This window comes from Fragaria vesca, linkage group LG2 (genome assembly GCF_000184155.1).
Source record: "Fragaria vesca subsp. vesca linkage group LG2, FraVesHawaii_1.0, whole genome shotgun sequence".
Classification (NCBI taxonomy): domain Eukaryota; kingdom Viridiplantae; phylum Streptophyta; class Magnoliopsida; order Rosales; family Rosaceae; genus Fragaria; species Fragaria vesca.
Genome location: NC_020492.1, coordinates 8,474,740 through 8,498,938, shown reverse-complemented (window position 1 = coordinate 8,498,938; position 24,199 = coordinate 8,474,740). Strand labels below are relative to the sequence as shown.

At 38.6% G+C, this 24,199-nt stretch overlaps 4 protein-coding genes across 4 annotated transcripts; 2 read left to right on the top strand and 2 right to left on the bottom strand.

Annotated features, from left to right (window-relative positions):
• The first annotated feature begins 1,115 nt into the window (after positions 1 to 1,115).
• LOC101292651 lies at positions 1,116 to 3,923 on the top strand. The gene is made up of 6 exons (XM_004290071.1): positions 1,116 to 1,365; positions 1,939 to 2,090; positions 2,324 to 2,433; positions 2,524 to 2,609; positions 3,174 to 3,278; positions 3,416 to 3,923. Exons 1-6 carry the CDS (start codon positions 1,256 to 1,258, stop codon positions 3,588 to 3,590), a joined length of 738 nt encoding a protein of 245 aa, XP_004290119.1. The 5' UTR covers positions 1,116 to 1,255; the 3' UTR covers positions 3,591 to 3,923.
• Positions 3,924 to 4,090: 167 nt separating this feature from the next.
• Positions 4,091 to 5,968, bottom strand: LOC101293166 (putative pentatricopeptide repeat-containing protein At5g59200, chloroplastic-like). Its single transcript, XM_004292280.1, has one exon. It carries the CDS (start codon positions 5,966 to 5,968, stop codon positions 4,091 to 4,093), a length of 1,878 nt encoding a protein of 625 aa, XP_004292328.1.
• A 695-nt stretch (positions 5,969 to 6,663) lies between these two features.
• On the bottom strand, positions 6,664 to 8,697 carry LOC101292358 (protein YIF1B-A-like). The gene is made up of 5 exons (XM_004290070.1): positions 8,658 to 8,697; positions 7,890 to 8,056; positions 7,471 to 7,569; positions 7,219 to 7,370; positions 6,664 to 7,070 (listed from the first exon to the last, which is right to left on the bottom strand). Exons 1-5 carry the CDS (start codon positions 8,671 to 8,673, stop codon positions 6,683 to 6,685), a joined length of 822 nt encoding a protein of 273 aa, XP_004290118.1. The 5' UTR covers positions 8,674 to 8,697; the 3' UTR covers positions 6,664 to 6,682.
• Positions 8,698 to 9,929: 1,232 nt separating this feature from the next.
• On the top strand, positions 9,930 to 22,546 carry LOC101292072. The gene is made up of 21 exons (XM_004290069.1): positions 9,930 to 10,201; positions 10,282 to 10,366; positions 10,831 to 10,870; positions 10,970 to 11,218; positions 11,423 to 11,522; positions 11,599 to 11,673; positions 12,044 to 12,142; positions 12,852 to 12,968; positions 13,106 to 13,221; positions 13,428 to 13,527; positions 14,423 to 14,763; positions 15,224 to 15,554; positions 16,355 to 16,569; positions 17,055 to 17,273; positions 18,116 to 18,302; positions 19,008 to 19,249; positions 19,708 to 19,800; positions 19,913 to 20,014; positions 20,392 to 20,749; positions 21,174 to 21,311; positions 21,386 to 22,546. The coding sequence occupies exons 1-21, from the start codon at positions 10,070 to 10,072 to the stop codon at positions 22,271 to 22,273; spliced, it is 4,227 nt and encodes a 1,408-aa protein (XP_004290117.1). The 5' UTR covers positions 9,930 to 10,069; the 3' UTR covers positions 22,274 to 22,546.
• The last annotated feature ends 1,653 nt before the right edge of the window (positions 22,547 to 24,199 follow it).

Here is a 24,199-nt window from a genome sequence, read left to right as displayed (position 1 = left end):
GGACAGATTGATGATGGTGGCGTGGCGTACCTCTTGCAGTCATGCGTGAATATGGTGGATATGTCTCGTTCGATGGTGAAGGCGTCGATGACAGTTTCTGTGATGCTTTACGAAGATTGTGGTGGCGACGGTGAAGGTGGAGGTGTTGGTGGAGACAGGCACGAGTCACCTTTCGTTTTTGGGCCTTGGGCTGAATCCAGTTAAGGTGGCTTGGGTCTAAATTTGGAGTACAGTTTGTGCCTTAGCTCAAGTCCAAAGTTTTTAGCTAGTCTATTTATTGTAAAACTCTTATTTAGAATGTGTATTTTTTCCAAGTATTAGTACTTCAATATTTTTCTATGTTTAAAAATAAGTGAACGAATTTTGTAATGAATGGTACTAGCATGTCAAATCCTTAACTTGTCCAAACGTTTGGCAAGAGAAAACATGTATCCACGCCATTCTAGCTTCTGATTAATGATTTTTCCCTTATGGGTTTTCCATTAAAAAAAAGTATGATATAGGATGATTAGGATCAACATGTTTTTACATCAGAAACACAAAAATGACTTCTCATCTCAAACAAGTAAAAAAAGTCAACGATAACACATGAAATGCGTAAAGCATTCTGCAAGTACAACAAAGATATTTCAAATAGCACTCAGAAACATTTGCAACAAAGTTCGACTTGCAACTGAGTAAGAGACGATATCAAATACGATCAAGTGATCAAGAAGAAGTCCTCAATTTTCAAGAAGAAACAAGTCACAATTGACCCATTCTGTTTGAAGTCCTCGTAAATGAATAATTAATTTTATGTGTTAAGGAATTATTAGTTTATATATTCATTGAGGTATATGTGAATTCTCATATTTGTATTATCTTATAAATTTAGCGAATTATTAATTTAGCATGTTGTCTCCAGCTTAAAACATGCAAAATCGAGTATTAAATTATCGAAATTCTACTGTATGTATACCCGTCTATCGTAATCAGTTTCATTAATCAACAAGATCCTTACAGTCGGGACCTGACCCGCTAGGTTAGGCTTTCTTATATTAGTCTGCCCCGACCCGGTTTACGGCCCAAGCCAAGTTAACAACGTTAGGCGTCTAAACTAAAACCCTTCCAATTCAAAGAGAGAGAGAGAGAGAACCAGTGTCTTGTTCGCGGAAAACAGAACCCTGAGCAAAACTGTGACCCGCAGTCAATTACCTAAAACTGTGGCCAGGCTAGGGTTTTAGGGCTCTGCCGTTGTAAAACCCTAGCTCCGGTAATGGAGGGGTTGAGGGTTTCCGATACAAATCTCAAAGTGTTCTTACACCCATCGAAGAGCGGCGACGTCGACGGCGCAATTCATCAAGTGCTGAGCTCCATGATTTTCAAGTACTCTTCAATCCTTCTTTCTCTTAGTTTATGTAATCTTGGACATTTTCTTCAGTGTTGCTTACTTAAATTGTTCATAAAGATCCTTGCTTTCTGTATTGGCTAAAGTTGGTTTATTCGAATTTCCTGAAGAAAAATAAAAAATAGAGCTTTTTGAGACTATGTTTGCAGTAAAAACGATAAACTATTCATGTGGAGAAGCAAAGGCTTTTCCTTTATTTGGTTTCAAGGAGGTTTCACCAATTTATCGCAAAAATGAAAATTTTCATGCAATTAACAAAATTTTGCAGTGTTCCCACTGTAGATATAGCCCTGGTTTGGTCTCTTTGCGTAGATAAGTAAAAAACTTTCAGTTGAAGATACCCACTTTCTGTTGTATTAGAGGCTGCAAGGTACAGAAACTACTAGTGAGCATTACTTTTGGTAATCGACCGAATTCAGGCTCTTGTATATCTCTATCTGCCCGTTTATGGCCGTGGTTGGAATATCCGGTGTTACGTATTATGATAATTACAGTGAATAGCTACCAAGTATTTTTTGTATTTAACAGTTTTTCTCTGGTGTCAAACACAGGTTTGATGATACTTTGGATGGTGCGTTAGTTGCTTATAGGTTTGACATTTCATCTAAGGATGCAAAGATTCTGAATGGGATTCATCCTTATTTTGCTGTGAGCCTAAGAGCAAAGCTGTTACTTTTCTCTCCAAAGCCAAATATGCTTGTAGGTAGTATTTCTTGTCCTTGATGTTGACTAATGTAACAACATAGATACTAAAGTTTGTTCCGTTTAGAGTAATACTATGAGCTGTTAAGTTGTAAATCGAGTTGTACTGTCATTAAAAAATTAAAAAGAGGTACCTTTTCAGTATCTTGTTGTTGTATCTGGTGCACACATGCTGTATTGTTTGTTGAACCTACTACTATATTACTGACTGTTTGTAATGTGATGTAACTTCAGAAGGGAAGGTGGTGAAACTCACACGAGGATCCATTTCTGTCATTGTGCTTGGCTTTTCGTGTGCTTTCATAAAAGACGAAGATATTCGCGAAGAGTTTAAATATAAAAATGTAAGTGGATTTCTTCATTACTGTGTTCAATGTTCATTTTCTTAACTATACAAATTCATTTGGCCTTTCTGACATGCCAATACTCTTTAGAAACGTGGCAAGCAAGTATATATTAGCAGATATCAGAAGCGACATGTGATAAAAGTTGGAACCATGATACGACTCTCAGTCAACAGGTAACCTACACTTACTTTTTCTTTTCTATTTATTAAATACAGACATAGTAGTATATGTCCACTGGTGTCTTCTTCTTCATCTGACAGAGGAATGTTAATGGTTATCAGAGGACATGTTATGGGTATCTGGATCAGGCCTTTTGAAGCCGATATTACATATCTTAAACTGATTTACATGCAGTAGTTTTAGAGCTAAAGTAGGTGAAATGGCACTTGTTTTTGTTCTGTATATAAACTATTTGGTGTTGCCATTGTTAAATAAAAGTTCAGAACTCCAGCATATGTAACAAGTTACTCTGATGAGGTAGTGAGGGGAGGTACGGGAAAGGGGGGACGGGGGATCTCACTTTTTCAATCAATGGTAAAGTGGAAGTAATGTTACATGATAGTGTTTTGGTGAAATATTTTTTAACTTTTGTATTTGGAATGCTATACTGATGAAGTTCCTACGTGTTTGGCTACTTGGTCAATCTTCATCCTCCCTCAGTATTTTAGCTTTGTATTTTGAATTCTTAATGCCTGCACGTAACTTCAATTCTTCGTGTCACTATTTCACATTTGCAGTATGGATGTGGATACGCTGCACATATATGGCTCTTTGCGTCCGGCTGACACAGGGAGCATTCGGTTTTTAGATAAAGACATGGAAGATGATGCGCTTACAGACAGGTTTTTACTAATAGAAATTCTATAACTTGAAAGATTTCGTTGTTTATTTTTTCTTTGACCAATAAGGTTAAACTTTTCATTGAGCGAAAAAAGGTACTCAGTGGATTCTGCATTCTAACTGGTGCAAGAATTTGTAGGAGTAAGAGGAGAAGAGAAAATGAGGGGGAGTCAGTTATGCAAGAGCCCAGTACAACAGTTATTCAAGGGCTTAATACAAAAGTTAAGGAAGGGCCTAGTTCAACTGGTACCGAAGCATTGTCTTACGATAATGACCAGTATATCAAGAAGTCAAAGAAGCACAAGACAAGATGACACTTGAAGAGTGCTGTGGGGTTAAGTGGTTTTGTGGCTATTTTTTGATTTCCAGTAGCATCAATGTTGTGTTTCTGTATGATCCAGATTCTGAAGCCTCAGAGTCCCAAACGAAAAAGAAACGATAATAGATATCAGCCTCAAAGTTCTTGATAGAGATGCATTCTTAACTATTTTTGTCATTTGGTTTTAGATTCTTAGGTCTTGTATTCTGTGATGCTTGTAACATGGTGATTAATTATCAGCCTTCGAGGTTATGTGAAACATTATGTAACATTTTCCTTGTAATGGAACTGGAGCTCAGTTGATCATTTGCTGAGTCATATGAGACCATTTTCATTTTTCAAACTTGAGGAATAGCTTACTCAAACTGGAACATTTATCTTGAATATTATTTTGGGGAAATCTAATTATCGAGATCACAGAAAAGAAAAGAAAGAGCCAGGGTAAACAAACAAAATATACATTCAGTAGCTGTTAGATATTTGTAATCTTGTCTTTCACCAGTAATCACCACAAGAACAAGCCCCATTTTCGAAATGATGGAACCTATGGCGATCCCTCATTATTATCTTTCTCTTAGTAGTCTTAGCTATCAACTTGATCATCGAGTGACAGTCATTGCAGACCCTCAAATTTTTTACAATCCTTAAAGTGGTACACGGTTTAGTAGAGATTAGTCCGTAGCATATGGCAAGCCTCTCACTATGTATTGCCAGAGCCCATTCCTTTTGCCTTTCATCAGTATCATGCAAAACCACCTGTGTCGCAGGCGAATATCCTTCCCTTTTCAACACAGGGTTTAGCTCCTCCAACTTTCTATAGATATTTTCTTTCTTTGGGTGTCTAATGTCTCCCAAAAGGAACTCATGGATCTCATTGTTCACTTCAATCAAACTACAACCAGGCTCCTTTGGAGTTCCAGCTTCCTTGATCAAGGCTCTCACTTCTGCAGCCTCTTTCCACTTCCCTGAGGCAGCATACACATTTGACAGCAAAACATACGTTCCTGAATCTGCATCGTTACAATTTACCAACATTTCGGCTACCCTTTCTCCTAATTCGAGGTTTCCATGGATTTTACAAGCACTTAGCAAAGTCCCCAACATGATGTGATCTGGTTTTATTTTCATTCTTTCAATGAAACTATACGCCTCTTCAATCTGTCCTGAACGAGCTAGAAGATCAACCATGCATCCATAGTATTCTATTTGTGGTTCAATTCTGTGACTACTAGTCATGGAATGGAATATCTCAAACCCCAACTCCACCAAACCGCCATGGCTACATGCATTCAACACTTTAACAAATGTAATGCTATTTGGCCTAAGGCCTCGTTCCCTCATTTCCCGGAACATTTCAATAGCCATGGTGCTCTTCCCGTGCATTCCAAGCCCCTCAATCATGGAATTATAGGTACTGACATCTCTCTCTTTCATCCAACTGAACACTTCTACCGCCCCATCAATATCACCACACCTCGAATACATATTAATCAGAGCACCACCCACAATGTAATTGCATTCAATTTTATTCTTCTCCATATACAACCGAACCCATCTTCTGAGCTCCAAAGCTCCCAACTGCGAACAAGCAGATAGAACACAAACCAATGTAACTTCATTAGGCCTCACATTCTCCCTCTGCATCTCCCTAAACACCTCCAAAGCCCTATTCATCTCCCCATTCTTAACCAACCCGTCAATCATCGCAGTCCAGCAAACCGTATCCTTCTTCCTGAGCCGGTCAAAAACACCACTCGCCTCCTCAACTAGTCCATGATCAGCATAAGAAGTTATCATCACCGTCGCAGCAACTGCATCATTCTCAGACATTTCATCAAACACCTGACGCGCACTTTCAAACTCACCGCACTTCCCATAAACACCCATCAGCTTCAATCTTATTGACCGATTCGATGACAGCTCAAGCTTCAAAGCCTGCGCATGTACTTGTCTGCTCTCCTCCACAGCCAACCCAAACCCGCAAGCTTTCAACACAGAAGTGATGACATATTTGTCCGGAAATATATACTCATTCACCATTTCAAAGTAAAGACGAATTGCATCCATGTAATGACCAGACGACACGAACCCATCAATGAGAGCAGTGTAGAGATACACATTTGGGGATTGGGTTCGTCGGAAAACCTTGGAGGCGTAGTCGATGGGGCAGAGACGAAGAAGATCGAAGACGATGAATGGGTCTTGGTCTTGGCCGTTTCTGATTATTTTAGCGTGTATTTGTGGAATCTGATAGTGTTTGCATTTCTGTAACAGGGAGATGAGTTCTTTCCGGTTTTGGGGATTTCTGAGTTTTGAGTTTGAATTTGGCGGGAATGCTGGGTTCGCTAGAGCCACTGTGGTTGAGTAGCTCATATTATTGGCGGCCAGTGTTGTGAAGAGTGGCACAACCAATTTTGCATAGGTGTACCTCAAGGCTTAAGTTATGCCAAGTCTATATATAGTTTGTTGACGAGAAACGCAAAGTGGCTGAGTCGTGGTTTGTTGGGAATAACTGTTCTCGTGAAGGTCACAAGTTTGAATCTCACTGATATCATGAAATTAACGAACTAAGAGACTAATTCCTAATTTTTCATATGGATTCAATTCTCTTTTAGTCTAGTAAACATAGGAGTAAAATTTACATGGAACATTCTTCAAGGTAAAGACTTCACAAACAAGTTAAGTTGTAGGAAATGCACTCCCAATATAAGTCTTGTAAAAAGTGAACTGCAATGCCAATGACTTGAATTTATACTGATTGTAGTAAGAACCAACAGAAAGTAAAGTGTTACAACTTACAAGACTGATAGAATCAAAAAATGCTAAGCAAAGAAACATAAAGAAGTTCATTAACTTGTATTACTAGAAAATTCAATGAGGCTGCAAAAATCGAGTCATGAATCTAGCTCTATGATAATACTAGAAATTTGATTAGCATGGCAGAGAAATCCTAAATCCCACAACCAAGCTTGAAAGATCCAAGTCCTAGTCATGTGCACGAGGATGTTTAATCGAACTGGAAGGTCTAGCTAGCATGCTTGCTACAACTAGAATCTGAGCAATGAGTTCTGAACGCACTGAGCTGATTCAGGAAATCCAATTCCCTGTAGGGTTGCTTAGGCAGAAGATGAATGGGAAAGGAGAAAATGCAATACCTAGCAAGAGATAGTTATGAATGGTGACATCGTAACTCCTAGCCTCGGCATACAAAGTTAGCTTAATCGTCTTAGCCAAGAAGATGCCTGAGCACATGGATGTCCATATGACTATCAAGTAGTACGCATAGCTCAATGTGATTCTCCCTACAACAGCCACACACAACCCTGTGAATGTGTACCCAGCATATGCTATCATGTCCAACAATGGCGCCTCTCCTCCGCCTAGCGAAGTCAATGATGCCTTCAACAACATTGCTTGGAACAACCAGCTTCCCATTCCTTTCACGAACTGCCAATTTAAGGCTTCTGGACTAAATCTGGCATCGAATAGGAATTGGAAATGTTGAAACTATTTTATCATACAATTGTATGAAAGGATATAAAGTGAGGCAATAGATCAAATTTGAAGGAGAACTTAAGAGGATGTTACTTAAAAATTGGATTTAAAGGATGTCTTAGACTTACTTCCCAGAAAGGCCGAGTGAGATGCCAGCAAGAACCAAGTATGTCGCAAATGTCATGAATGGAATGTATAGATCTGGAGCATTTATGTCATTAATTGGAGGATTATAGGAAAGCCTGCCTCCAATTGGCTCTGTTATCCTGGTCCAGTGTCCCTAAAGCAAAGGAGATATAGAATGTAAACAATGTTATATATTATGAATCTGAATCTTTTCGGACTTCATAAGCTTCTTTTAACATCAGATTTCGACATACCCTGTGAAGAAATGGAAATAGAATTATCTTCAGCTTGTTCCTGACATAGTGCGCATTCACTTGAAAGTAGTATTGAGGATCCGAGAAGCACTTTATTATCTGCTCATTTGGGAGTACATGGTAAAGAAAGTGAAAAAACTCAAACCAAGAACACAATCCATTATACCATTTTTCTAAAAACATTGCGTTGTACAGTGGATCACATTCAAGAACATCACAAGAGGATTAAAGTTGTGCCAAAATAATTGGCTTCTCGGGTATGTCACAGCCAAAATTGCAAGGTCTCGAGACAATATATAGCTAGAAAGATATTCATTCATACTGACATAACTACATCCTAGCTTGATTATCATATAAACTGAAGTTGCTTAACAATTAATTCATAGTTCAGTCCTCAATGCCAGATAAGTGCTACTTACATTGCTTTGCACATACTGTGAACTGGATCCACAAATTCTCTTCCCATAAGCACCCAATCCCTCTCGAATGAGTCCCGACCCAGCTCCACAAAATGCATTTCCAAACTGATTTGATGTAGGATTCAGCCCTGGTATAGGAGCTCCAGACTGGAATCCTAGATTCTCCTCTGTAGCGGCATCATAACAGGTGAAAGTTTTCAGCACAGAAACATAAAAAAACCCAAGATTAATTTGCTCCTTCAAGCACTATAATACTACACAATAGATAATCAAGATGTCAATTTATGTATGAAACTTCAACAAAGCCTTGATGAGCAAGCATTTAGGTTGTTCCAACTTCTACAAACAAAGAAAGCCCTTTCATTTTCAACCAGTAGAAGAAAACCGTACAACTTCAAACACACTATTTCCAATCTAAAGTAGTGCCCAGAACTAGAGATTTAAGGGTGCTACATGTGCAGTAATTTAGGTTTTCTTTTTGGGTATCTACATTGGTCTCAGACACTGTTTGAGATTCATCCTAACAATGCATGATCTGGATTTCTGAATTTCATTTGTTTTCATCTGAGAAATCCCAGAGAAAGCAATTCAGAAACCCCTAAGGGTGGTGACAATTCAACTAATCAAGCCAATCCCTCAAATGGGGATCACATATTTACTTTGACGTCTGATTCAGAATGGGCGTAAGATCATGAAAAGGGAAGCAGTGATAGCTTGAAACAAAGCAATTACATAAATTTAGAGGGAGAGTCATCGAAATATACACACCTGAAAAGTGTCCCATGGTGACTACACCAGCTTTGTGATCGTGTTGCTGTTCGGGATAGGAGAAGAGAAAGAGCAATATATATGTAGTTAGCAGTAGCGTTACCTGTATTGTTTTGGACATAGGCAGTAGCGTAACTAACTAATTCATATCAAGGACAAGGTAAAACAGTGAAAATCAAAACGTATTTGTACGTAACAGACTAACTGAAGCTGTGTTGTGATTGTAAAAACAGTGAATGCTATAATACCTTACTGGTCAATTTTAGGATTTTGAGATTTATGGATTCAAGAATAGTATGGTACGCAGTGGTGTGGTTTGAGATTCAGGTTTTCAGGAATGCAAATTCACAAAATTGATTCTGACTTTCATATGTTTGGTAATTGGTATGCTTGAATAATAATATTCTTTTCCGAATAAAAAGTTTATATAGAGAGATACAATTATAATGCTAATAAGAAAATACATCAACGTCGAATATGTTACCTACGCATACAAGAAAAATAAATATTTACAGAATATTCCACATTTCCTGTGTTTATACCTCAACTTTATTGTGTAACCTATTGCAGAATCTGTTTTATATGCCATTTCTTGTCTTGTCATTTTTACCTCGTCGGTAACATTCTAAGCTAATTGGATCCAACTCATATTCTCCTTATCAACGGTTTAATTTAAGGATTACGTAGTGTAATTCTAGCATTACATGCCCTCTATTGGTTTCATTGCTTTCAATTTGTAAAGCTGAGCTAAAACATCTGCCTTTGTTATAAGTAGTGTTTGCTTCTCGAAAATTGAGAAAAATGACAAGCAGAGAAAGATGATACTGACCTTTGGAGCAAATACGGGGAAATATGGTTTAAAATGACTTTGTGGGATATGATGATCATAAAATTTACCATCGTCATACAAAACAAGTTCGAACAATATAATCGAGGACTCTTAAAAGTTCTTAATTAGCTATCAACTTAAAAATCCTTATTAAAACGACTCTTTACGGTTCAGAAGGTACATGAGTTTCAGTATAGACTTTTGTTCCGATGCCTAAAGTGAGCAAGGATGTTTCTATCTCTTTTCTAGCCGAAGCTCGGTAGTCGTTCCTTTGCACCTTGCTAATTGTAAGACAAGTACTTGATCAGTAATTCAGTTTACTGTAAGAAAAGGTGAGTTTTCCACTTTTTCTGCGGCTAGTCAAATAGATTAACCGCGCGGTAAATTAAGCTGCTGCAGCAAAGAAAAAGAAAGGAGAGAACGAAAGTCCCAGTCTTTCCCCCGATCTCGTTCGTCATAATTAGCAGAGAGAGACGAAGAAGAAGAAACTCTGGCATTTCGAATTTGAAATCTCTCTCTTCCTCCATCTAGGGCATAATGCGTTGCTGATCTGAAACCTATTCAGAAATCGAGTTCCGATCCAATGTTGCGGTTAAGAGCATTCCGGCCGACGAACGAGAAGATCGTCAAGATTCAATTGCATCCCACGCATCCATGGCTCGTCACCGCCGACGCCTCCGATCACGTCTCCGTTTGGAATTGGGAGCATCGTCAGGTGCTCAATCTCACCTCGCTCCTCTCTCTTTCTTCTCTCCCTCCTCTTCTTCTTGTGTTTAACTCTGCTTGGATTCTCAGGTGATTTACGAGCTCAAAGCCGGCGGCGTCGATCACCGGCGTTTGGTCGGAGCCAAGTTGGAGAAGCTCGCCGAGGGTGAAACAGGTACCGAATCGTTTAATTCAATTTCAGCGCTGTTTCTCAATTTCTTATACCTAATTATACAAATTTAGCTCAGGGAGTACCTAAAAGCTGATGAATAGTTTCATTTCTGTAAGATTTACATACATGATTTCAGAAAGACTTGGCTCTGTAAGCTGCTGCCATAGAATTTGACTTAGAACTTTGATGTAATTGAGATGGTACATCTGGCACAATATTTTGCTTGAAAATGGATGCTCAGTTTTACGAGTAGCTTTGAATGCTGCCATCTTTCGCATAGTTTTGCTTTAGCTGGAACTTTGGTCACTACGTGGATTAGTTGAACAAATAGCTAGTGTGGCTCGGTAGGATTTCTTAGCTTGTGTCAGTAAACCAAAGAGCTCCATAATGTGTAATTATTTCTTACTTGTAGTTTTACTGGTACTAATATTATTTTTGTGATCGTGTTGTTTGTATGTGGTTGATAGACTCCAAGGGTAAGCCCACTGAAGCCATGCGTGGAGGGAGGTAATATGCTACAGCAGTTGTTCTGTCTTTTGTTTTTCTCCTGTTTTAATTGAAACCTCTATAAACACTGAGGCCTGAGGACAAGCTGTCTCTCAAAAGTGTGAAGCAGGTAAATTTTTACGACGATGATGTGCGCTTTTGGCAACTTTGGCGTAACCGTACTGCAGCTGCTGAGGCTCCATCGGCTATAAATAATGTAGCATCACCTTTTAGTTCTCCTGCTCCAACAACTAAAGGAAGACACTTTCTTGTCATCTGTTGTGAAAACAAAGCCATATTTTTGGACTTAGTGACAATGCGTGGCCGTGATGTGCCAAAGCAGGAACTTGACAACAAATCACTTCTCTGGCAAGTTCACATTCTTTTCCTCCTTATCTTTGTTCATGTTGTTATTCTCCAAAGGAAATAGCTTTCATACTTCCTTGGAACTGAATCTGGTGTTGTTATGACATAATCTGCAAGCCATAATAAACTTTCTGTTCTATGTTTCTCTTCATAAAAATTACTTTTTTGGTGCCATCCATTTATTTCTTTCTCCTCTGGTTCTTGTAGTATGGAATTTCTTTCTAGATCTGCTGTTGGTGATGTTCCCCTTGTTGCTTTTGGTGGATCTGATGGAGTTATAAGAGTACTTTCAATGATGACATGGAAGGTTTGCATATTTCTAAATTTTCCATCATTTTTCGCTGAAAAACCATTGCTTTGTCTGATATTCGTGTTTCATTCAGCTTGTAAGAAGATACACTGGAGGTCATAAAGGATCCATAGCTTGTTTGATGACATTTGTGTCTACTTCTGGTGAGGTATGTTCTTATGGTGTATATGCTGGCTTTGTTCTCAACCATTATTTTCATTTTACAATTCTTGTTTGATTCTAGATATTTATGTTCAGTATCCTGTATAATATCGATTGAACCTCTGAAGGTTCATAAAATGTTACTATTTCTTCGTTCTAAAAGATAGCTTTTATACCAAGTTCATGGAAGTGGTTCTTCATTCAATCAGCAGTGATTATAAAAAATTTGAACTGGGAAATTCTGGTTCTGGGAATTTGCAGATATAAAAGATCAGGTGTTAGAGATATAAGTATCGTATCTACGTGCATGCCTAATGTCTTCTAGTGTTTGTAGTTTCTTGTATATTCTCTTTATGCTAATTGAAATTTGATTGCAGGCTCTTCTGGTATCGGGGGGTAATGATGGTCTGCTCGTAGTTTGGAGTGCAGATCATGCTCAAGATTCAAGAGAACTCGTACCCAAGCTCAGTATAAAGGTAACTATCTCGTTATTCTTTCGCACCAAGCCTTGTAGATGTTGTCATTTCATTAAAATTTATTTAATGACAATATGACCATACGTTCAGACTGCTTTCTCTGATATAGATCTAAGACATCCAATATTGTGATTTTGCGCACTTATTTTGTCTATGGAAGGAAAACCTTTACTTTGGGAATTTGGGGTTTGATGATCTTGTTTCTTTTGGTTTTATAGATTAAGCCATTATTTTCTCTTTTGGCATCTTTGTTTTACCAATTTTAAAATAATACTATTAGTTTGTTTCTTCTTGATGGAACGGGGAGCCTGAATTGAATGTAAGTTTTTATCTTGTGGACTTGAGCTGGATTTGATGGACATCTCTTCCATATTACTGATTATTTCTGCTCTTTAATTTTAAAGTATCATTTAGAATAGACTGTAAGTTTGTGGCTGAGGACGTTATGCTGGATGTGATGGACTTTGAGTTCACAGTATTTATGTTTCTTTGCATTTTTATTAGTAAAGTATGGAAATCTTTCTTCTAGTAAATGTGTTGATTAACATATTCTTTCCTTTTTCTAGTAATTCCTCTGTGTGCACTCCTGAATGCTAGGAGCTTTGTACATGCACATTTTGTCTGTTGTATGAATGCAGTACCGAATTTCTATTGACCTGTAGAACTAACAGAGTTGGTATATCATACAATTCTTTCATGATACTTTTAGGCACATGATGGTGGGGTTGTGGCTGTTGAACTTTCTAGAGTGATTGGAGCAGCTCCTCAGCTTATCTCAATTGGTGCAGATAAGACATTAGCTATATGGGACACAATTTCTTTTAAGGTACTAAATATTTAAGAAAGGGCCTTAAATGTATATGAAAAGTGTTTATCCTTACCAGAAATCTGTTGGAGCTTATTATTTTCCTAGAACTGATGTCTTTTATCTTATCCTGCTTTTCTCTTTATCTTATATCTCAGGAGCTGCGGCGCATCAAACCTGTTTCAAAACTGGCTTGCCATAGTGTGGCATCCTGGTGCCACCCTCGTGCTCCAAACCTTGATATACTGACTTGCGTTAAAGATTCCAATATATGGTATGTACTAAATTTTATTTCAAGTGGTATGCACCACCCATTCATCATTCCTTTTAGCTCTCAAGTGTGCCTTTCTCTTTAATGAGAACCTGTGGTACTGACCAAGAAAAGTTAGTTATAGCTTGGTTATGAACTGTGATAAAATAATGTTTTCTTCTGGTTACATATGATGGATATCAACAAGAATTGTTTGAAACTGTTCACAGGGCCATTGAACACCCAACATACTCTGCTCTCACAAGGCCGTTGTGTGAACTTTCTTCTCTGATCCCTCCACATGCGATCGCTCCCAATAAGAAAATTAGGGTAAGATTCTCTTTTATAAAAAATAAAATAATCTGGAATTTATATTGTTCTATATAAAATACCTTCATGCTATAAATCCAGGCTGTCATCTATTCGAAAAGTAAAACCTTAACCAAGTCTTTGATGACCTGTTGACTTTCCCAATGTTAAAGATGGTCCCATTATTATAGTGAATTTTTTACAGACCATTTTGCAGAGGTTTCCCTTTTTATCTCTACTCATTGTCTTTACTAAATATGACACTGCAATTGCTTCTCAAAAATTTTTGGGGCATGGAGGGGAGAACTTGTTCAGTTTTCTTAACTTGTTGTGTAAACAGAACTTGTTTTCTTGAAGTCAGAATCTTGTAATACAAGACCGTAGACTTAGCGTTTACAGATACTTGACTCCTACACCTTAGCGACAAAAATGAATGGAGAAACTTGAATCCTACACCTTTATCTGGGGGGCAATGCATTAAGTTTTCTGTTTTTTTTTTCTTTGGGAAATCCACGAGTCGCACAGTCCCCCCCCCCCCCCCCCCCCCCCCAAAAAAATCTAGGCTTTTTAACCTGCATGTATGTTATCAATTCGTCTAGGGAAAGTACTGTTTGACGCGTTGTTCTTTATGTGCCATAACTTCATAGGGAATCTAAAAGAAACACAAAAACTTTTGTTGCCTGTGAGAGCTACTCCAAAGTAGGAGTGGTCAATTGTAAAGTGAAAACATAGAGAGCTGCAATTCGTTAGAGAGATAAACCACTTTCCTTGTACCCAACGAACATCATTCAGTTGTGACATATCAAACCATTTCCTTGTACCCAACGTTCATATTGTCGAAGTATGTCTGTCAGTGTTCCAACAAATGCTGTCAAGTTTCTAATAACAACCAATTCACTCATCGGCTGTATTGCAGGTTTACTGTATGGTTGCACATCCTTTACAGCCCCATCTGGTTGCTACTGGAACCAATGTCGGTATTATTATCAGTGAATTTGACCCCAAATCTCTTCCAGCTGTAGCTCCCCTCCTAACACCATCAGGAAGTCGAGAGCATTCTGCTGTGTATGTTATTGAAAGGGAACTTAAGCTAATAAACTTTCAGTTATCCCAGACAGCAAATCCAACTCTGGGAAATAATGCTTCTTTGAGGGGAGATTCACTTGAAACGTTACATGTCAAACAGATTAAGAAGCACATTAGTACGCCAGTTCCGCATGACTCGTATTCAGTTCTTTCTGTAAGCAGTTCGGGAAAGTAAGTTGCATCGTGCCCTATAGTTGTTTTATTTTAGCTACCTATATTTCATGCGGTGCAGTGGTTATTTTGTTTGATTGATTGCAGTATTGAGTTAGATTGGTTATTCATGGCATGCTTATTAACTTTCATAGCAGCAACAAAAATATGCCTGTGTTTAATCATTCATCTACTTGTGTTTCAACTTCCTGATATGATACATGCCAGTAAAAGGAAATGTTATGTAATGAATATTAGAATACAAGTTTATTAGAAATAATTGAGTCTTGATTTGGCGCATGTTTAAAATAAATGAGACACTGCCACCTCATTTGGTGACTGTGCATGTCTCAGCTGAAATTTTGTATGGTGTTAGTCCAACATTTTGTGGTTCGGAGGTTTAGTTCTAACATGGGAATAAGTATACTTTCATTTTGTGGTGCAGAGCTTCAGTTCTGACATTTTGTATGCTTTATTGCAGGTATCTTTCGATTGTGTGGCCAGATATCCCGTACTTCTCTATTTACAAAGTTAGTGACTGGTCCATCGTCGATTCAGGCAGTGCAAGGCTGTTGGCTTGGGATACATGCCGTGACAGATTTGCCATACTGGAATCGACATTGCCTCCTCGGATTCCTGTAGTTCAGAAGGGTAGTTCGTCAAGAAAAGCAAAAGAAGCAGCTGCAGCTGCAGCACAAGCTGCTGCGGCAGCTGCATCAGCTGCTTCTGCAGCCAATGTACAAGTTCGTATCTTGCTGGATGATGGCACCTCAAATATTTTAATGAGATCCATAGGTGGTCGCAGTGAGCCGGTATGTATTCTGTTCTGCCTGCTTTGTTATTAGAGTCATTTTGGTATATATATAGAGGTTGATATTTTAATAATTTTTGGTAAATTGCCTCTGGTTGTCAATACAGAAGTTGCTTCTCATGTCATTGTTTTTACAATGATGGCAATTAGACAAACCTTTGCTTGCTTTCAGGTTGAGATACCTGTTGAATGTTAACACCTTTTTTGCTTCCTTTGTGTTTGTTTTCCCTCCTCAACATTTATCGCACATATGCGTGTAAGCACTTGTATCTATGACAGACATATATGTCCGTCATGCAAACAATCTGAAATCTGAGGAAACCTTCTATTACATTTAAATGAAGCGTGCTTCTTTTCTAGTTGGTTTTCAGTGCAATACGGTGTAGACCTGTTACTTTTACTCATATCAAGCTTTTTTCAGATTAATTTTACCCATACACGTTTCCCTTGTGTTTCATCTTAGATTCACCTCCATAAATAAATTAAAAAAAAAAAAACTAGAGAAACAACTGTCTGATAAAAGTTGGTTGACAGTCACTGATCATATACCACATGGTAAAGAATGTCCTGGATGTGCCCAATGGTTATATAGCAAGCTTGGGCCTTGCCATTGTAGAGAAATGCGGTAGCCTGAACGAGAACTCTAGGAAATGTTGATCTGCAGCACAAACTTTGTTACCTAGTTGGATATATAATGTGCCTGCACCCAGTTAGTGAAAGTGCATCAATGATGGACTCATCCTTCAAAATCTTGGTGTGAAACACTTGGTACTTCCTATAACTCAAAATTGTATTTCCCAGGTCATTGGCTTGCACGGAGGGGCACTTCTTGGTGTTGCATATCGCACATCTCGGAGAATTAGCCCAGTTGCTGCAACAGCTATTTCAACAATTCAATCTATGCCCCTGTCTGGGTTTGGAGGTGCTGGTGTTTCTTCTTTTTCCACTTTTGATGATGGCTTTTCTTCTCATAAGTCTCCAGCTGAGGCTACAGCCCTGAACTTTCAGCTATATAGGTAAAGATTTTTGTTATGTTAATTTTCCTGTCAGTGCTATAAAGGTGAAGATAAGAGTTTGCAAGTTTATATCAATTCTCTGTATTAGGAAATATTTTAATCCTAATGCATTTCAATACCCTTTTATAGTTTATAGCTTGCAAATCGGGTGTTTTGGTGATTGGAATCTCTGTTAAAAACAAAAATAAAGCTAGTCTAGCTTCTTCCAACTTCACCCGTTTCCCCCTGGTGTATTAAGTACTCATAAAATTCAGATATGATGCTTGAACTTTGCTTCCAATAAGTGGTTGCCAATATTGCCTCTTTTGAGAAGCTACAGACTTCTAAATATGTTTGGCTACTCCAAATATCTCCACCCAGATATTTTTAATGTTGATTGCTAAAGAATACTTTGTGCTGTATTTGCAAAAGTGTTTTTCATGAGTATATGGCTATAAGATCTTGATAAGAATTACTATTAATATTAAGTAGTTCTAACTATGCAGTTGGGAAACTTTTCAACCTGTTGGTGGTCTACTTCCTCATCCAGAATGGACAGCCTGGGATCAAACAGTTGAGTATTGCGCTTTTGCATATCAGAAATACATTGTCATATCTTCCTTGCGCCCACAATATAGATACCTGGGAGATGTTGCAATTCCTTATGCTACTGGTGCTGTTTGGCATCGGCGACAGCTGTTTGTTGTTACCCCTACCACCATCGAGTAAGATATACTACCCCACAATTTCTGTCTTTTTATTATAGCCAGCTTCTAGGATTTATATGTTATTTATTGGTGGGGAAGTTGTTTTTGTTAACCCTACCACCATCGAGTAAGATATACTGCCCCGCAATATCTATCTTTTTATTAAAGCCAGTTTCTAGTATTTATGTGATTTTATTGGTGGGGAAAGCAATTTTAAGATGTTAGCTTTACAGTATTCTAAGTCAATTACGCAATTTAGAAGGGCTAGATCTCTAGTACGTTAGGCTTGTTCATATGATGTTACATGTGGGTATGGGTTGCTACAACAATGTCAGAATTCTCAGAACTGAAGTGTTTGGGGGTTCGGTTCTTCATCTGTAATAGTATTAGACAAGCTACTTTTTGCGTTCCTTCTTGATCCGTCCTCATCCCGTTTCTATGGATACTTTTGACCTTCTTGGTTCAGAACTAGATGAGCCGGTGCATACCGTGCATAAATAAATGATAACTATTAAAAAAGAAAATTTTAATCATTTCAAGCATCATAGCCCGTAGAGAAAACACAAACTCAGGTGTAAGTTGTAACTATAATGCGTTTCAAGAAACTGGGAGGGGACTTAACTTTGCCTTTGCCCTCAGAAGCAACGATACCATTATATTTATCAAGGACTATATACATAGAAAACTAATACTGGTTGGTGAAACCCGTGTCCAAAAAGTTTTTGTTTCAATTCCTTCTGGGCTTCTGGCTTGTCATGAATACACTGGATCCATTTGTTTTCTGCATCGTGAACTGGAGATTTGCCTGTTAAAAATAATCTAATGTATAAGCCTGCCTCTTTGGTTGCTGCTTTCTGCAGATGTGTTTTTGTGGATGCTGGGGTTGCAGCGATTGATATCGAAACAAAAAAGAGGAAAGAGGAGATGCTGCTGAAGGAGGCACAAGCAAAAGCCCTTGCTGTGCATGGTGATTTAGCACTGATTGCGGTTGATGGTCCTCAATCTGCTAGCCAAGAAAGGATAGCATTGAGGCCCCCAATGCTACAGGTAAAAAGGGTTCCCAAATGTATGAGTTAGTGACGACCTTTCATTTGCCATGAATAGTGATGACATAAATACCAATGGTATAACCCTCTACTACCCTCTCTTTTCCCTCTGTTCCTCCCTATAGGGAGGGGAAGGGGGAGGTTGATCGTGACTGGCAGTTGTCCAGCTGGGGTGTTGTGCATCCATCATAATTGGCATATATATTAATGAAGTTTTCCTTCAGTTTCTTCGGACTTGCTCCTTTTTTGGGTGAAAACATCTGATGTTTATAGCAAACTTTTTGGAAAACTTCATTGTACGGTTGTTTATTTCTGATTGAACAAATACCGATTTCACTAAAATTAGGTTAAAATGATACTTTCTGTTTCTGATTTCTGAGAATGATTTCTGAGAATTGGATTACTCAAATTGCACGCCGAACTATTAAGAAAATTCCCGTAAAAACTCTTCTTTATTAGCTATGAAAGACTGATTAGAACCTGTAAGTTCTGTTCTTCCATCTTTCAGTTTTTAATTCCAAGTTGTTGTCTTCATCTTTCATAGAATATGCAGCTTGAAAACCTCTGCCAATTATGAGCAACTTTATATGGAACTATAGTAGGTGGAAAATTTATTGAAGTTGCATCCAAATGCTATATACTAAAATTGTATCACTGTTTTGATGGAAATGTTCAGATTTTGTCTTAATTTTTTTTCTTGTTTTAGGTGGTGCGATTAGCCTCATTTCAGCATGCGCCATCTGTGCCCCCGTTCCTAACCTTGTCAAAGCAATCTAGAGTTGATGGGGATGATTCTGGGATGGCAGAAGAAAGAAAGGTTAATGAGGTGGCTGTTGGTGGTGGAGGGGTCTCAGTTGCAGTTACTCGTTTTCCAGTAGAGCAGAAACGACCTGTAGGACCTCTTGTTGTGGTGGGTGTCAAAGACGGGGTTCTTTGGCTAATTGATAGGTAATGTACCCACTTTTCTTCAAGGATATTCATGCGCATAAAGCATCATATCAGGTCTTCCAATAAGTATATGAATATGAACACAAGTGATTTCCTTTCTCTCGGGCCATTATTTATCATATACAATATTAAGTTGAACAAAAGAAGTCCATATAGATATAGTAATGTTTGATGTTGCTCATAGATTTGTGAGTATTACAAAATCTGGTGAGTTTTTATTTGGACCTGAAAGAAAGTACCCGTCATTTTACTGAAATCTTTAAAATAACTTGGTCAGTTTTTCCTGGTTTTCTAGTGCAGTAAATTTGCACTTCACTTCTTGTTTTGACTGGCTACCGAGTACTGTGGTCTCAGTCTGATTATTAGATGATAGGGGAGTTACTTCATGCATCATTATAGCTGAAGTTTTGATTATGGAAGAAATTCTATTGTATAACTGCTTGAAATCTTACTGGCAGATACATGAGTGCTCATGCCTTATCCCTCAGCCACCCCGGTATCCGCTGCCGTTGCCTTGCTGCTTATGGAGATGCCGTTAGTGCTGTGAAATGGTATCAGTCATTCTCTCTACAGTTTTAATCTGAGAATATAGTTTCCTTGCCTGGTGTCATATATGAGATTTAACAATGATTATTTGACTGTTCAAGTTATTTGTTTACGCAGGGCAAGTAGGCTAGGCAGAGAACATCATGATGATTTAGCACAGTTTCTGCTAGGGATGGGTTATGCTACTGAGGCACTTCATTTACCTGGAATATCTAAGAGGTATACTATGAATTAATTTAGGCGGTTGAATATTTGATATCAGACTCACAGTATAGTTCTCTTCTATTTCTTATTCATAAATTTCCATTTTTATGGGTCTCTTCTATTTTATTTCCAGTATATAAATATAATTTTTTTAGTGGAATACTGTGTATTAACCTGGCTATATTGATACCTGTACCGGTCTATAATGTCTATTCAATAAGTGATGGGTCTGGCAGACTGATCCGGTAGACTGAATGTTATTCCTGTGTTGAATCCTTTTCTGCAATCATATGATATGAAAAGGCTTGTCAACTCATTTTCTAAATTACAGCATCCAAGCAGCTTCCATTTCATCTCATTTTGAAACTTGTAATGCTATTTTCATTTTGTAGGTTGGAATTTGATTTGGCTATGCAGAGCAGTGATTTGAAAAGAGCGCTCCAGTGCCTTCTCACAATGAGCAACAGCAGGGACTTGGGGCAAGATAATTCAGGATTTGATTTGAAGGACATTCTAACTATAACAACTAAGAAAGAGAATATATTGGAAGCTGTCCAAGGAATAGTGAAATTTACCAAGGAGTTTTTGGATCTTATTGATGCCGCAGATGCTACTGGACAGGCTGAAATTGCTCGGGAGGCTCTGAAGAGGTTGGCTGCTGCGGCTTCTGTGAAAGGAGCTTTACAGGGTCATGAATTAAGAGGACAAGCTCTTCGGTTAGCCAATCATGGAGAGTTGACACGGCTTAGTGTATGTTATCTGTTTCTTGACATGTTATTTTGCTTTCTGGTGCTTCTAACATTTTTGATTTACATGTGAGAGGAGAATAAAATTCACACTCCCAAGTTTGCAATCCACACGCCTTTTCTCTTTCAGAATGAAAATACAAACTCCAAGTTTTGTCTTTACAAGAGAACAAAATTAAGATACTAAAAAAAGAAATATGGAGTGTGGATTGTGAAATAGGGAGTGTGAATTTCTCATCCCTTTTTTTTTTTCCTGGAAAGTAAAAGGATATGCTTCTCCAGCATACTAATTCCTGACACCTGTCTTCCTTTGTGTAATGTCAATGGTCTACTTTTGTATTAGCTGTGTTCCATATTACTCTTACTGATAGGATTTCTTTTCTCCATTTCCATATCAAGCTTTCTAAAATCAGTGACATGCAATGCAGAATTTGGTAAACAATTTAATTTCCATTGGCGCTGGACGAGAAGCAGCATTTGCAGCTGCAGTTTTAGGAGACAATGCCCTCATGGAGAAGGCTTGGCAGGATACGGGAATGCTTGCTGAGGCTGTGCTTCATGCCCATGTATGACAATTTCACATCTCCATGTACATATATAACTCGAGTATTACTGTGAGCTGACATCATGAATATTGCAGGCTCATGGGAGACCAACATTGAAGAACTTGGTTCAGGCATGGAATAAAATGCTACAAAAGGAGGTTGAGCACACCCCATTAGAAAAGACGGATGCTGCCGCAGCATTTTTGGCTTCTCTGGAGGAACCCAAGCTTACTAGTCTAGCAGACGCCGCCAAGAAACCACCGATTGAAATCCTTCCACCTGGGATGCCATCTCTTACAGTTGCTATGACTGTTCAAAAGAAACCGCCTCCAGGGGCTCAGAATTCACAGCAGCAACTAGGCAAGCCGCTGCTGTTAGAAGCAGCCCCTGCTACTACACCAGCCCCTTCAAGTGCGCCACAACAATCTGAATCAGGTGAACCCACTTCAGACAATAAAAATCCTGTTTTGTCAGCAGACAGCAATCCGACTCCAGCTGCTTCTGGAGAAAGTGTCCCAGAAAATTCTAAGAATGATGTGGCACCATCAGAGGCGCCACCACAAGCCCCACAATCTGATGCAGCATCCCAAGTGCCACAATCTGATGGAGCATCCCAAGAGCCACAAGCTGATACCTCATCCCAAGCGCCACAACCTGATGCCGCATCCCAAGCGCCACAACCTGATGCCGCATCCCAAGCTCCACAACCTGAGGCCCAATCTCAAGGGCCTCAACCTGAGGCCCCATCTCAAGGGCCACAACCTGAGGCCCCATCCCAAGCGCCACAGCCAGAGGCCCCATCCCCAGCGGTGCAACATGAGGCCCCATCCCAAACACCACAAACGGAGGCCCCCTCTCAAGCACCACAATCGGAGGCCCCATCGCAAGTGCCACAACCACAGGTCCCAATCCAAACACCACCATTACAAACCCGACCGCAGGTGCCAGCAAGATTGCCAATTAGTGATGATTGGCTTAATTAACTTATAGGCAGAAACCTGTTGTGGCACAGGTGACTGCCAGATGTGTGATTTTTCTTCCAGAAGCTCCACGGCATTTGTTGTGTAAAGGAACCACGGTGATCCCTTTATTCTGCTAATTGTGTGGCAAAGCGGGACACCATTTTGAAGTAGCAGTAGGCTTGTGTATAATTTTTGTTCATGTAAACTTTGGCATGTGTTGTATTAATCAAGTGTACTATCGATTCTTTAACCTCTTCTCTCCTTTTGATATCAGATAGAGTTGATGAGTGTATTAACAGGCATTGCATTTGACGGCTTTATCCTTATTTCAAAGTAGTCGTCTTATTTATCAGGACACCTTTTCTTTTATTTTCTTTATTATTATTATTATTATTATTATTATTATTATTATTATTTTCTAAACTTCAATTGCAAATCAAGACGGTGAAACTGTCCCTTTCTATGGTGGAAGAAAATAATCACAAGACGAGAAACTACAGGCTACAAGCCTTTCTTAACTGGGTATTGGATGCTGTGAGTACTGAGTACCACCTTCGAAAGGGTGTGAAGTGTGAACCACAACATCATACAGAGTCGGATGAAATCATCATGCTGTCTTTGTAAATTCAGAGATCTTATTGGCCTCAAATGTTACATGAAAGTTTTTGCATGCCTATGCATGAACAACTACAAACCTCTAACCTAGGAAGATTATTAAGTACCAGGGAAAGGAATCCATGCTGTAAAATGATGGACAATAGACTACAATCAACTATTATCCTCAAGTATTATTGAATTAGAAGACTAAGAAATTGTTGCGTAGCTCTTATCGAGTGTGTCTAGGCTCCTTCCAAGGTTTGGTTGGAGGATGAGAGTTTTGGGTAGGTGATGCTGAGTTTTGTTTGTGTTTCCTTTATTTTTATGTGTTCATGTTATTAGAGCTGTATGTTCTGTTTTGTTTGTTTTTGCTATGGTTTTTGTTTACTATGTCTGTAATGCTTTATTGATTATAAGAGTTGATCCCTATTGTGTAACTGTTTAGTTTATGACCCTTTTATAATAAAGGAGGGTGTAGTGAGTGAACTGGATATATAATGAGTACTTTATTGTTTTGTAAGTGAACCTATAACCAAGGATATTTTAACTTTTAAGAATTGGGAAGGTCTAAAAATGAGCAATGGTTTGTATTTCAAAACAAATTGGAGGTGTAAATTAGACTATGAAAGATCAAAATCAAATGAGGAATTTAGAGGTTCCAATAGAAACTCTCTTGTGTAAACCCTGCTGGCAATAACGTGTATTTAGCCAAAGCAGAAGATACAACATTACTACTTTGGCTTGCAACGGGCGTTCCAGCACTGCTATTTTGCCTCTCTACGTTAAAGTTGGGATGCTAAGAATGTTTTCATCTTTTACCAATTTAGGATTTCGGTATTCATCAGTAATTTCATATTCTTCGTTGAAGGGTTGGAGATATGGAGTTTTCCCTTTCTTAGTTTTAGTCAGATTTTGGGGCAGTGTGTTGGAAAAGATAACTCAAGTTTGAAAATATAGAGATGATCACAATCATCACATGCCATAAAGAGGTTCCCATCTGTGCAATAACCTACCATTGGATACATTAGGTAAGTCTCAGTCATATGCACCGGCGGATCTAGCCCTAGGCTCACCTGGGCTTAAGGTGAGATTTGACATCCTAAGAAAAGAGTAACTACTAGTAGTATGTTAGATAAGGTAGCCTACCCATATTTTAGTTGTTACAGAGACTACCAGTAGCATCTTTTATCTTAAATTTTCCCAATTATCAATAACTCCTGTCTCCCACCTCCCCAATTCCCACTTTCCCAGACCCAACCCTAATCCCAAATCGTTTCCCACTACCCAATTTTGGAGGATAAGAAAAAAGCAAACTCTCTTCCCACTGTCCGATTTCGTTTCTTTTGTTTT